Genomic DNA, 13,025 nt, shown 5'->3' with positions numbered 1-13,025 from the left:
TCTCTTCAAAGCCTACGTGGCCATAGCTGTCCCGCCTATGGTTTAAAAAACAGACCTTCTGAAATCCCTTCTTGACCTACAGCTCCTCTGTTAAAGAAATCCTGGGAAAGTGGTCCTATTGATAATGTCGATAGTCTCCAAAAGGTGAGGATGGTAACTGTGCTGAAGGCAACAGAGAGGGGTCTTCAGCAAACTGAGGACCATTGGGAAATTGTGCAGAGGCAAATCTTGTCAACAAGATGCCAGCTCCTTCAATTAAAGCTGGGAGGACACCACCCATCACGGCTGACCCAACCATGACCACTGGTCCTGGTAAGGCACCACTTCTGATGGAGTTCCAGGGATCTTCTTTCCCTCTCACTTGAACCACACTGCAGTCAGTCATGAAAAATAAATCTCCTCAACTGCAAAGCTACCTCCCAACTGCGGAGCCCTGGTTTTAATAGCTGTCAAACTCTCTCATAGTCTGGGGTTTACTCCCACTGGAGAATTGTGAAAATCTTTGAGTGCTTGAAAGAAACCACCACCTATGCTACCCATGGTAAAAGCCCATCCACAATTCTCAAGGTCAAGGCTCTCACATATACTCCTCCATCTTGACTCCACCAGAAGAAAACACCCCTTCTTAAAGTTTTAATTAAAATTCCAGTTAGTTAGCTTTAGGTGTACAATATAGTGACTTTCATACCAGCACACCAGGTGCTTCTCATAGCAAGTGCAATCCTTGATCCCCATCACCTATTACACCCAATCTCCCAATCCCCCCACCCACTTCCCCTCTGGTAACCATTAGTTTGTTTAAAAAAGGGCTACTTCTTAAAGAGAGAGAGAGAGAGTCATTTCTATTCAACATTGTACTGGAGGTTTAGGGCATTGAGCAAGAATATAAAAGAAAGAGCATCCATATTGGAAAAGAAAAAGTTAAAACTATCTCTATTTGCAGCTAACATGATCTTATATATAAAGATGCTAAAAAACCCACAAACAAAAAAACTTAACTGCTACAGGTAATAAACAGATTCAGTAAGGCTGTAGATACAAGATAAATATAAAAAACAATTGTATTTTTACATATTAGCAATGAACAATCGAAAAACAAAATTAAGAAGATAATTCCATTGTTACTAGCACCAAAAAGGATAAAATACTCAAGAATAAATTTAACCAAAGAAGTATAAACTTTGCACCCTGAAAACTGCAAAACATTATTGAAAAAATTAAAGAAGACCTAAAGAGGGATCCCTGGGTGGAGCAGCGGTTTGGCGCCTGCCTTTGGCCCAGGGCGCGATCCTGGAGACCCGGGATCGAATCCCACATCAGGCTCCCGGTGCATGGAGCCTGCTTCTCCCTCCGCCTGTGTCTCTGCCTCTCTCTCTCTCTCTCTGTGACTATCGTAAATAAAAAAAATAAAAATAAAAAAAAATAAAGAAGACCTAAAGAAATGAAAACATATCCTACGTTTATGGATTCTAATATTTAATACTGTTAAAATGGCAATAATCCCCAAATTAATCTACAGATTGAATACAATTCCTATCAAAATTCCAACTGCTTAAAAAAAATTCCAACTGCTTTTTTTTTTTTTGCAGATGTGAACAAGCTGATCCTAAATTTCATCTGGAAATGCAAGAGACCCAGAATAACCAAAACAACCTTGAAAAAGAAGAACAAAGTTGGAGAATTGACACTTCCTGATCTCGAAACTACAAAGCTATAATAATCAAGACAGTGTGATACTAGCATAAGGAAAGACAAAGATCCACACAATAGAATTGAGAGTCCAAGAATAAACCCTTACATTTGCAGTTGATTGATTTTGACAGGGGTTGTAGACCATGGGGGAAAGAAGTCTTAAACAAATGGTGTAAATAAATAAAATCTTTAAAAAAAGGGGGGGGGGCAGCCCGGGTGGTTCAGCAGTTTAAGCGCTGCCTTTAGCCCAGGGCGTGATCCTGGAGACCCAGGATCGAGTCCCATGGCGGGCTCCCTGCATGGAGCCTGCTTCTCCCTCTGCCTGGGACTCTGCCTCTCTCTGTGTCTCTCAGAATAAATAAATAAAATATTTAAAAATAAAAAAAAATTTAAAAACTGGTCCTTGGACAACTGTGTATCTACATCCAAAAGAATGAATCTAGGGGATCCCTGGGTGGCGCAGCGGTTTGGCGCCTGCCTTTGGCCCAGGGCGCGATCCTGGAGACCCGGGATCGAGTCCCACATCGGGCTCCCGGTGCATGGAGCCTGCTTCTCCCTCTGCCTGTGTCTCTGCCTCTCTCTCTCTCTCTCTCTCTCTGTGACTATCATAAGTAAATAAAAAAAAATTAAAAAAAAAAAAAAAAAGAATGAATCTAAACCCTACCTCCCATCATATATAAAAGTAGACTCCAAATACATCAAAGACCTAAATGTAAGAGCTAAAAGTATAAAATGTTTAAATGCATAGGAATGAATCTTTATAACTTTGGATTAGTTTTCTTAGATATGATAACAAAAAAGATCCAGAGAAAAATTAGACTCTGTCTAAACTAAAAACTTTTGTGCTTCAGGAGCACCTGGGTGGCTCAGTCGATTGAGTATCCAATTCTTGATTTTGGCTCTGGTCATGGACTCAGAGTCCTGGGATCAAGCCCCATGGTCTCTGCACTCAGCAGGGAATCTGCTTGAGGATTTCTCTCCCACTCCCTCTGCCGCTGTCCACTCAAATGAATAAATAAATCTTTAAAAAAAATAGAAGACTTGAATCAACATTTCTCCAAAGAAGTCATACAAATGGACAATAAGTACATAAATAGATGCTCAGCACCATCTGTCCTTAGGGAACTGCAAATCAAATACACAATGAGATACCACCTCATACCCATTAGGATAGGTATAATTTTTTTAAAAACCTGAAATAGGGCAGCCCGGATGGCCCAGCGGTTTAGCGCCGCCTTCAGCCCAGGGCCTGATCCTGGGGACCTGGGATCGAGTCCCACGTCGGGCTCCCTGCGTGGAGCCTGCTTCTCCCTCTGCCTGTGTCTCTGCCTCTCTCTCTGTGTCTCTCATGAATGAATAAATAAATAAAATCTTAAAAAAAAATTTAAAAACCTGAAATAAAACAAATATTGGCAAGGATGTGGAGAAATTAGAGCCCTCACAAATTGCTGATGGGAATGTAAAATAGTGTTTCCGCTGTGGAAAACATTTCCTCAATAAGGTAAACATAGAGTTATCATATAAACTGGCAGTTCTACTTCTAGGTATATACCCGGAAGAACTGAAAAGTTCCATATTCACACAAAACTCATATGTACCCACACACAACCTTGCACCACAGAGATCATAGCAGCATTATTGTAGCCAAAAAATGGAAACAATCCAAAGGTCTATCAACTGATGACTGGGTCAACAAAATACGGTGTATACATATAATGGAATATTATTCAGTATTAAAAGCAATGGAGTGGTGGGGGCGCCTGGATGGCTCAGTCAGTTAAGCATCCAGCTCTTGATCTCAGCTCAGGTCTTGAGTTCAAGCCCTCTGTTGGGCTCTATGCTGGGCATGGAATCTACTTTAAAAAAGAAAAAAAAAAAGCAATGAAGTATTGATGCATGCTACACGGATACACCTTGAAAACACTGTGGTAAGAAAGAAACTAGATCCAAAAGAGGGACACCTGGGTGGCTCAGTGGTTGAGCGTCTACCTTCAGCTCAGATCATGATCCTGGAGACCCAGGATCGAGTGCCACGTCGGGCTCCCTGCATGGAGCCTGCTTCTCCCTCTGCCTGTGTCTCTGCCTCTCTCTTTCTGTGTGTCTCTCATGAATAAATAAAATCTTTAAAAAAAAAACATGCTGGAATTGGATAACAGTGATGATTGCACAGCCTTGCAAATGCACTAAAAACCACTGAAATTTTACACATTAAAATGGTGAATTTTATCATCTGTGAATTTTATCTCAATTAAAAAATGCAAAAGAGCAGAGCTGCCAGTAGAGGAGGAGCAGGTGGGCAGAAATCCCATTAGGATGCCAGGTGGTGTCTCTTGGCAAGGTAGTCTGGTTCGATAGTGTCCAAAGCAGGTCCGTGTCCTCCTCGGCCAGGTGGCTCCGCTTCAGCTCCCACTTAAGATTTCTGTCTGAATGAGGGGTTCCCCAGCTAAAAAAGAGTGAAAACCCTTTGCCCAACCGATCAACTGCCAAGAACTCCTCCCCAACTTCTAAGCTCCAGACTTGTGTGAGGCAGTGTGAGGAGAGGCTGGGGAGTCAAACATCAATAGAGGCCAGGGGCCCAGACAAGGGCTGGAGCGTCGCAGACAGCGCTGGTGGCTGGAGCCCGGCCTCCTGGCAGCGTGTCCGCTAGCGAGGCTCCCTCTGGCTTGGTCTGGTCTCAGAGGAGCATTGACACATTTGAGAGGTTTAGTTTCATTCATAAACCTTGACTGAGCATGTCCTGGCTCTCCCCCCGGGTGGTGAGCCAAGTCCCTGTCCTCAGGTGGCTCAGGCACAGGATGTGTAAACATGCTCAGTCCCTGATGGTTCTGCTCCCCCTCCTGGACTGAGCTGAGATTTTGGGTTTGCTGTCTTTCAAAGAAAGTAAGACAGTGGCAAGGGAGCAGCTTTTAGCCCGGGGAAAGAAGGAGGAAAATTAGTGCCTATTGGGCCAGACTCTGGAGCTTGCACATATGTGATTTAGCTTCCTCCCTACTGACTCCTTCAGCAGTCGGTGAAGGGACTTGTCCCGGGTGCTTGGAGCTAGTGTGCTGTAGAACGGAGACTGGAACCCAGGATCGTGGGATTTGCAAGTCTGTGCTCTGGAGAAGCTGGAAGTTCGCCCAGAGGTTTTCACCTTGGCCCCTCCATTGCACCATTTCTGGCTCCCACTATTCACACATTACTTGCTCATTCATTCATTCATTCATTCATCCCAGAAATTTCCCTGAGGAGTCATTTGGTGCCACATGTGTTAGGCAACAGACACGCAAACCTGGATACCCGAATAAATCCATTCAAGGATTTATAATGTTTTGGGAGCTAAGCCTGGGCTGAGACATAAGACCAGGGGCTGAGTTAATTATACCACCAAAGGAGGCCCTCTGGTGATTTGGCCAGATGGCAGGTGATTTTATTTTTTTTATTTTTATTTTTTAGATTTTATTTATTTGTTCATGAGAGACACACAGAGAGGCAGAGACACAGGCGGAGGGAGAAGCAGGCTCCCTGCAGGGAGCCCGAAGAGAGACTCGATCCCGGGACCCTGGGGTCACGCCCTGGGCCGAAGGCAGACGCTCAACTGCTAAACCCCCCAGGTGCCCCCAGCAAGTGGTTTTAATGTGAGAACGAGAACTCAAGGTTTGGGGCAATGGGGGCAACTCTATTGCTAATTCTCTAGCCACCACCCCCTGTCCCGTGGCTGTGCGGGGTGTGGAAGGGTGAGCTGCCATCGTTGGGGAGAGCTGGGGGGGAAGTGGTAATAGGGCCAGGGCTATTTCTCAGCCACAGCAGGAAGTGGGGGGGGCGGATTGCTGAAAGGGCTTCGGAGAGTTTCCTGACTATAGGGCTTTGGTTTGGGAGGGCTCAGTCAGAAGGGTCATTGGGAGGGGGGCGGGGGGCACCAGAGTGAGCTTGGGAAGGAGAATGTAGAGGATCAGAGCATCCAGAATGAGAGTGAGAGACGGGGCCTGAGGCTTTGCAGTCCTGGCCCAAGCTACAGGGTAAATACACTTCACGCTCCAGTTTCTGAGGCTATTTTTGGTGCAGGAAACAAGCTATCATCTTTGCTCAGGGTACCAAATAGAACATGGGGGAAATTTATTAGGAAGTGCAAGAGGGAACGTCAGCCTCCACTCAGGCTGGAGGCCATGGGCACTGCTTACACTACGGAAGGGACTTGGCCTGGGGTAGAGAAGGAGGCAGGCGGCTACTAGGTTTAACTCAAAGCCTGACCTCGAGTTGGTTTTTCTTATCCTCTTAGGTGCACACCAGTCTGCTCATCTAGTGGCTACTTCCTCCTCTCTGAGCTAGCTGTGCCCTCCTGCTGTTCCTAGTTAACAGCTGCCTTAGCAGAGAAGTGGCGTGGTGCTGCGGAGAGCACCCGGAATGCAGCATTGGTCCCTATAAGTCCCACTTCCATAGGCAGTTGGGGATGGAAGCAGCCAGAACTGGGATGCAGGATTTAGAACTCCAATTCTTTCCATCCTTCACTGCAGTATCATAAGACACACAGCCTGACTTCCTTAGCTTCCCTGAGCTTCAGTTGCCTTAAAAAATACCTATGTTGGGGCACCCGGAGGGCTCAGTGGTTGAGCGTCTTGTCTTCAGCTCAGGCCTGCTTCTCCCTCTGCCTGCGTCTCTGCCTTTCTCTGTGTCTCTCATGAATAAATCAATAAAATCCTTTTTATAAGCCCACCTTTTAGTAGTTGTGAGGATTAAATGACATGTGAAGCCTTGAATACGCCTGGCCATGGTGGGCCCCTAACATTTGTCATCCGGACGTGCAAAACTGACCTGGCTCTCTGGCTGTGCGTGGTAGGTAGATGCTCAAATGAGTATCTTATTATACATGTTACGTGCTGAACATATGAAACTCGGGTGTTGCAATCCTTACCGCCACTATCTCAGAATGTGACTGTACTTGGACACGGAGTCTCTAGAGGGGTGATCAAATTAAAATGACGTCTGTAAATTGGGCCCTCATCCAGCATGACTAGTGTCATGATAGGAAGAGAACATTTTGGCACAGATGTGGACAGAGGAATGATCACGTGAAGACACAGCGAGAAGACAGCCATGGACGAACAAAAAAAGAGAGATCTCAGAAGAAGCCAATCCTTGATCTTAGATGTCTAACTTCCAGAACTTCCAGAAAATTAATTTCTGTTGTTCAGTCCATCAGTGTGTGGTACTTTGTGATGGCCCTGCCCGCCAACTACAACAACACATACACATTGTGCCTTTTTAATCCGTGGGGGGTGGGGGTGGGGGGGTGGAAGGCTCCCTGGGTAGCTGATTAGAAACTGCTTCTCCGGGCAGCCGGAGGGGCTCAGCGGTTTAGTGCTGCCTTCGGCCCAGGGCATGATCCTGGAGACCTGGGATCGAGTCCTGCATGGAGCCTGCTTCTCTCTCTGCCTCTCTCTCTATCTCTCTGTCTCTGATAAATAAAATCTTAAAAAATAAGAAAAAAAGAAAGAATGAAAGAAAGAAAGAAAGAAAGAAAGAAAGAAAGAAAGAAAGAAAGAAAAGAAAGGAAGAAACTGCTTCTCCTGGGTAGCCCGGGTGACCCGGGATCGAGTCCCACATCCGGCTCCCTGCGTGGAGCCTGCTTCTCCCTCTGCCTGTGTCTCTGCCTCTGTGTCTATGAATAAATAAATAAAATCTTAAAAAATAAATAAAAGCTCTTAAAAAGAAAAAGAAACTGCTTCTCCGCCTGCAGAGCTGGGCTCTCCAACTGCACGTCGGGCTTAGAGCCCCAGGCGCGGGCCCCGCCGCCTCGCCCCGGGCGCTGCTCCCTCCCTCTGCGCTGCAAGCAGGTGTCCGGTGCCAAGCAAGCCTCGGCCTTCCCAGGTGGCCGGTCCCTTGCCGAGCCCAGGCGCTCCCGCGGCACGGGGCGCGCTCCCGGGGCGGGCAGGGCGGCTGGGTGAGCCTTGCGGGGACCCCGGCGGCCCCGGTCCCGGGACGGTAGACACGCGGGAGAAGGCAGGGGCGCCGGGCGGGAGGGAGGACCGGGAGGCCCTGGGCCCCGCGCGCCCGGACACCGGGCAGCGCCACCCGCGCGCGCCCCCGCCGCGTCCCCGGGGCCCGGCCCCCCGCCCCGCCCCCCGGGAGAGCCGGGACCCCGGGCCGCGCGCGCCCTGCGCCCCTCCCCGGCCGGAGGGTGCGCGCTCGCCCCGCCCCGCCCCGCCCCCGCCCCGCCCCCGCCCCGCCCCCGCTCCCGCTGGCGGCGGCGGCCGGGATTGTTTTTGTTGTCGCGGAGGCCGGAAGAGCCGCGGGAGCCGGGCCCCGCCGCCCCGCCCCGCCCCGCCCGGCCCGCGGCCCCGCGGCGCCCCCCCAGCGCCACTATTCCGGAGAGCGAGCGTTACGCGGCGGCGGCGGCGGGGCCCGGGGCGGGGGGCGCCGGGGAGCGGGGCGAGGCGGCCCCCGCCGCCGCCATGGACGCGCTGGGACCCGGTGAGGAGCGCGCTCGGTGGGGAGGCCGGGCGGGCCGGGGCGGGGGCGCGGGCCCGGGGGTGCCCGCCGCGGCGGCGTCGCGGAGCAGCGGGGCGCCCCAGGCCGAGGCGGGCGGGTCGGGGCCTGGGGGGCGCCAGGGGCGCGGCCTGGCCCTGCCCGCGAGGGTCCCCTCCCGCCGCCGCGCTGCTCGGGAGCCCTCACCCCCCCCCGTGGCTTCCTTGGCGCCCGTGCACCGACCCGAGCCCTCCGACAAGGAAGCGGAACTTGCCCCCAAACACTTCTCGTGCCCCCCCAAAGGCCACGGGGCAGAGAACCCCCCGCCTCTCGAAGGCCCCGGAGCCTCGGGAGCCCGGGCCCTGCGCCCCTGCAGCCTGCGCGGCAGCCCCCGAGGGAGCCGAGGGAGCCGGGTGGTGGGCGCGGGCCCGGCGGGCTCCTGGGCTCCCAAGTGCCCTAACTGGGTTAGAGACGTGGCCGTGAGGATTAGAGGAAGGAGAAAGTGCTTTGGCAACGTGATTCCCCATCTTCAGGAAGCGCCTCTGTGCACCTTCTCCAGGCCGCCCAGTTGCAGGCTGCCAGAAATGCCCTGCGGATGGGGAACCTGGGCCCCCCTCCTCAAACCCCAACAGGTTTCTAATGCCTCGGCTAAGCGGGGCAGGCTTTAGAGGCTACGATGCAATTAGCTGTAATATCAAACCTTATCTACATAGCGGATTTAGTGGTAGGGCGTTTAATGTTTTTTTTTTTGTTTTGTTTTGTTTTGTTTTTGTTTTTTTGAGTGCATAGAAAATTCAGTTTACCATTTGAGTTTGGAGACCTTGCAGGTCAGTTTTTACTTAGAACTTGCTTACATAACTGAATGTTGGAAGCCCACCTTAATTTGCTGCTTAAAGTATTTTTTAAAGGCCCCCACCATCAAATTTCATATGCCTTTTTTAAAAAAAAGATTTTATTTATTTATTCATGAGAGAGACACAGAGAGAGAGAGAGAGGCAGAGGGAGAAGCAGGCTCCATGCGGGGAGCCGGATGTGGGACTCCATCCCGGGTCTCCAGGATCACGCCCTGGGCTGAAGGCAGGTGCTAAACTGAGCCACCGGGGCTGCCCTCGTATGCCTTTTTAAAAAATATATTGGCCTTGTGACATTGGTAATATTTGATAAACCTCAATCCCAGTATTAGGCTGGGTTAACTTCTGCGGTGTCCCCCAGCCAAAGGCATGATCCTGTCTTTAGGAATGTAACAGACTTTTCTGTTCAATCTAGTAATTTAATAGTTGTATAACCTTGGGCAAGTTACTTAATTCCTTTGAACTTTCATTTCCTCATCTATAAAATGAGGGGAATAATAATTACCTGCTGCAAGATTGTTGTGAGAATGAAATGAGATAATGTACGTGAGGAGTCTTATTGTGGACACTAATGCATTGTAGATATTCAACAAATGTTTCTTTTTCCCTCCCGGTTAGTAATTCATAATTGAAGCAACTGTTGCACTTACGAGCTGATGCTGGAAGACACTCTGTAACTGTGTACACAAACTGTATTTCGTGGAAAAGATCAACCTGGTAGAGTTAGAACCATCCTAGAGACTTTTTTTTTTTTTTTTGGTTTGATTTTAGCATTTGCAGATTTGAACTTACCTCGCTCAGGATTGTGGAAAATTAATTCTCACTAACCACAGTGTTAAGACACAAGTGTATAAATCAAAATGTCACATAGATCTTTTCTGTTGACCGGAACATTTTCTTGTTTGCTGTCTAGCAAGCCCCTTTTCAGGTGTCACACTACCTCGGAAACCCAATTAATAATAAGCTTCTTGATGAGCATAGAATTGGAGCAAAGGGAGTCGGTAGTCTTGTGGGATATTTTATCCAGGCTGTTTTAGAACTTAGAGAAGGATTCCAGCTTTGTTGAAGCACACACAGCTCTGGTGCTTTGTGCCCTCCTCACTTGAATAATCACTGAAATATTCTTAGTCTCGATGTGCTTTCTCTATTTTGGTTTCTGACAATAATAACTTAGAAATACATTTAGTCAGATTATCATTTATTCTGGCTATATTAATGATAACTTTTTTTTTTTTACAGCGCTTTCATAGCTCTTAGCTCATTTGATCTTCTGTGAGATAAGCAAGGCAGCACCAGCACCAGATTCCAGATGAGTAAAAGAGATTCCCAGAGCTTTAGTGACTTTGTCAGGGTCTCAAGGTTGAGTGGTGAGATGCAGATGAGTCTGGGTCATCTGACCCCTAGTCTTGCCCTCCTCTTCATTTAAGGCTGACTTGATCCAGCCTGTTGAGTAATATTTGTTTCCTTTGTGGAAGATGTAATTTTCTGACTTTCTCACTAAATTTTGGAGAAAGGCCCAGGGACCTTTGAGCACTGACTCTAACATTTATGCAATCGTGAGAGCTGACGTTTATTCAGCACGTACTATTATGAGGCACCGTGTTAAGCTTAATGGATGCTCACAGTATCTCATGGGATCCTCACAATTGCTTTAGGAAATATCTGCTGTTCTTACCACACCTCCCATATTTTATAGATGAGGAACATTTTAGATGAAGGTTTTTCTAAATAAATCTCCTAATTCATTAATTTATTATTCAAAGAAATAACCACTCACCTTCTAACTTTTCTCTCTTACCAAACCACTCACCTTTGATACCACTTCTTTCATTTCCTCTGCTTCTGTCCCCTTGGTGTCAAGTACCAAAGGATTATGAAGTACATTGGGGGGGAAAAAAAGCACTGGGCTGGGAATCAGGAAACCTAAATTCTAGTCACAATTTAAAATCAAAGCCCTATGTCCTTGGGCAAGTCATCTGCTCCAAATTTCTGTTTCTGAATTTCTATCATAAAGCTGGATTTATGATACAATGATTGCCTAAATGTACCCAAGACCATGCAGGGCTGATTTGTTTAGATGATTTAATTGGGGTTAATTTGGTATGACTGTCACCTCTGATATTATTTATGATTTATCTCTTACCTTGTTTTTAAATGTCTTACCACACCTACAGCAGATCCCTTCTACACCAGAAGTGGAGCTCAACCCCAAGCAATCATATTTCTAGTGTAAATTGCGTGCCTTTTGCTTTAGTGAAAAATGATAGTCAATTCTTGGGTTTTAAGAATGACTGGGTTTCTGTTTAGTTTCTATCTGGGGCTGCTAAAAAGATGATGGTACAGGCATACTGGGCGATATTGTGGGTTCGGTTCCAGACCACCACAATAAAGCAAGTCCAATGAATTTTTCGGTTTCTCAGTGCATGTAAAAGTTATGTTTACAATATGCTGTAGGGATCCCTGGGTGGCGCAGCAGTTTAGCGCCTGCTTCGGCCCAGGGCGTGATCCTGGAGACCCGGGATCGAATCCCACGTCGGGCTCCCGGTGCATGGAGCCTGCTTCTCCCTCTGCCTGTGTCTTCTGCCTCTCTCTCTCTCTCTCTCTGTGTGTGTGTGTGACTATCATAAGTAAATAAAAATTTAAAAAATATTTTAAAAAAAACAATATGCTGTAGTCTCAGTGTACAATAGTATTATGTCTAAAAAATGTACATCCCTTAATTTAAAAATGATTTATTGCAGAAAAGTGCTAGCTGTCATCTGAGCTTTCAGTAAGTTATAATCTCTTTGTTGATGGGGGCTCTTGCTTTGGCTGCTGACAGATGAGGGTGATGTTGCTAAGTTTGAGGTGGCTATGGCAACTTTTAAAATGAGATCGCGATGAAGGTTGCCACATCAATTGACTCTTCCTTTTATGAATGATTTCCCTGCAGCATGCGGTGATGTTTGATAGCATTTTACCCACAATAGAACTTCTTTCACAATCGGAGTCAATCCTCTCAAACCCTGCCACCCCTTTGTCAACTAAGTTTGTGTGGTCTAGGTCTTTTGTTATCACTTCAACAATCTTCACAGCATCTTCACCAGGAATAGACTCCATCTCAAGAAACCACATTCTTTGCTCATCCACAGAAGCAGCTCTTCGTCCCTTAAGGTTTTATCATGAGATTGCAGCAATTTAGTCATATCTTCAGGCTCTACTTCTGATTCCAGTTCTCTGGGTGTTTGCACCACATCTGCAGTTACTTCCTCCCCTGAAGTCTTGAACCCCTCTCAGTCATCCAGGAGCCTTAGAATTGACTTCTTCCAAACTCCTGTTGGTGTAGGTATTTTGAACACTTCCCATGAATCATGAACGTTTTTCATAGTATCTAGAATGGTGAATCCTTTCCAAAAGGTTTTCTTTTTCTTTTTCTTTTTTTAAAGATTTATTTAGTCATGAGAGACACACAGAGAGAGGTAGAGACACAGGCAGGCAGAGGGAGAAGCAGGCTCTCTGCGAGGAGCCAGATGTGGGATCTGATCCCAGGACCCTGGGATTATGCCCTGAGCCAAAGGCTCAACCACGGAGCCACCCAGATGTCCCTCCAGAAGGTTTTCAATTCACTTTGACCAGATCCATCAGAGGAATCACTATCTATGACAGCTATAGCTTTTCTTTTTTCTTTCTTTCTTTTTTTTTTTTTTAGCTATAGCTTTTCAAAATGTGTTTCTCAAAGTCTTAAAAGTTGAAATTACTCCTTGATTTATGGGCTGCAGAATGGACGTTGTATTAGCAGGCATGAAAACCACACTAATCTTGTTGTTCACCTCTGTCAGAGCTCCTGGGTCATCAGGTGCATTGTTCATGAGCAGTAATATTTTGGAAGGAATCTTTTTTTTTTTTTTCTAAGCAGTAAATCTCAACAGTGGGCTTAAAGCATTTAATAAACCATGTTATATGGGACACCTGGGTGGCTCAGTGGTTGAGCGTCTGTCTTCGGCTCAGGGCATGGCCCCGGGGTCCCAGGATCGAATCCTACATCAGGCTACCCGCATG

At 47.4% G+C, this 13,025-nt stretch overlaps 1 protein-coding gene and 1 pseudogene across 1 annotated transcript in view; one reads left to right on the top strand and one right to left on the bottom strand.

Annotated features, from left to right (window-relative positions):
- Positions 1-115: 115 nt before the first annotated feature.
- Positions 116-8,125, bottom strand: LOC112914941 (mitochondrial import inner membrane translocase subunit Tim17-A pseudogene; annotated as a pseudogene).
- Positions 7,999-13,025, top strand: part of LOC112914685 (protein argonaute-4) — a 39,258-nt gene continuing 34,231 nt past the window's right edge. Inside the window, exon 1 of the mRNA XM_072723855.1 lies at positions 7,999-8,142. Coding sequence (XP_072579956.1) covers positions 8,124-8,142 — 19 coding nt within the window. The 5' untranslated portion in view covers positions 7,999-8,123. The remainder of the gene's footprint in view (positions 8,143-13,025) is intronic.

The sequence above is a fragment of the Vulpes vulpes genome, chromosome 10 (assembly GCF_048418805.1).
Source record: "Vulpes vulpes isolate BD-2025 chromosome 10, VulVul3, whole genome shotgun sequence".
Lineage (NCBI taxonomy): Eukaryota > Metazoa > Chordata > Mammalia > Carnivora > Canidae > Vulpes > Vulpes vulpes.
This window is presented reverse-complemented; position numbering and strand designations above follow the sequence as displayed.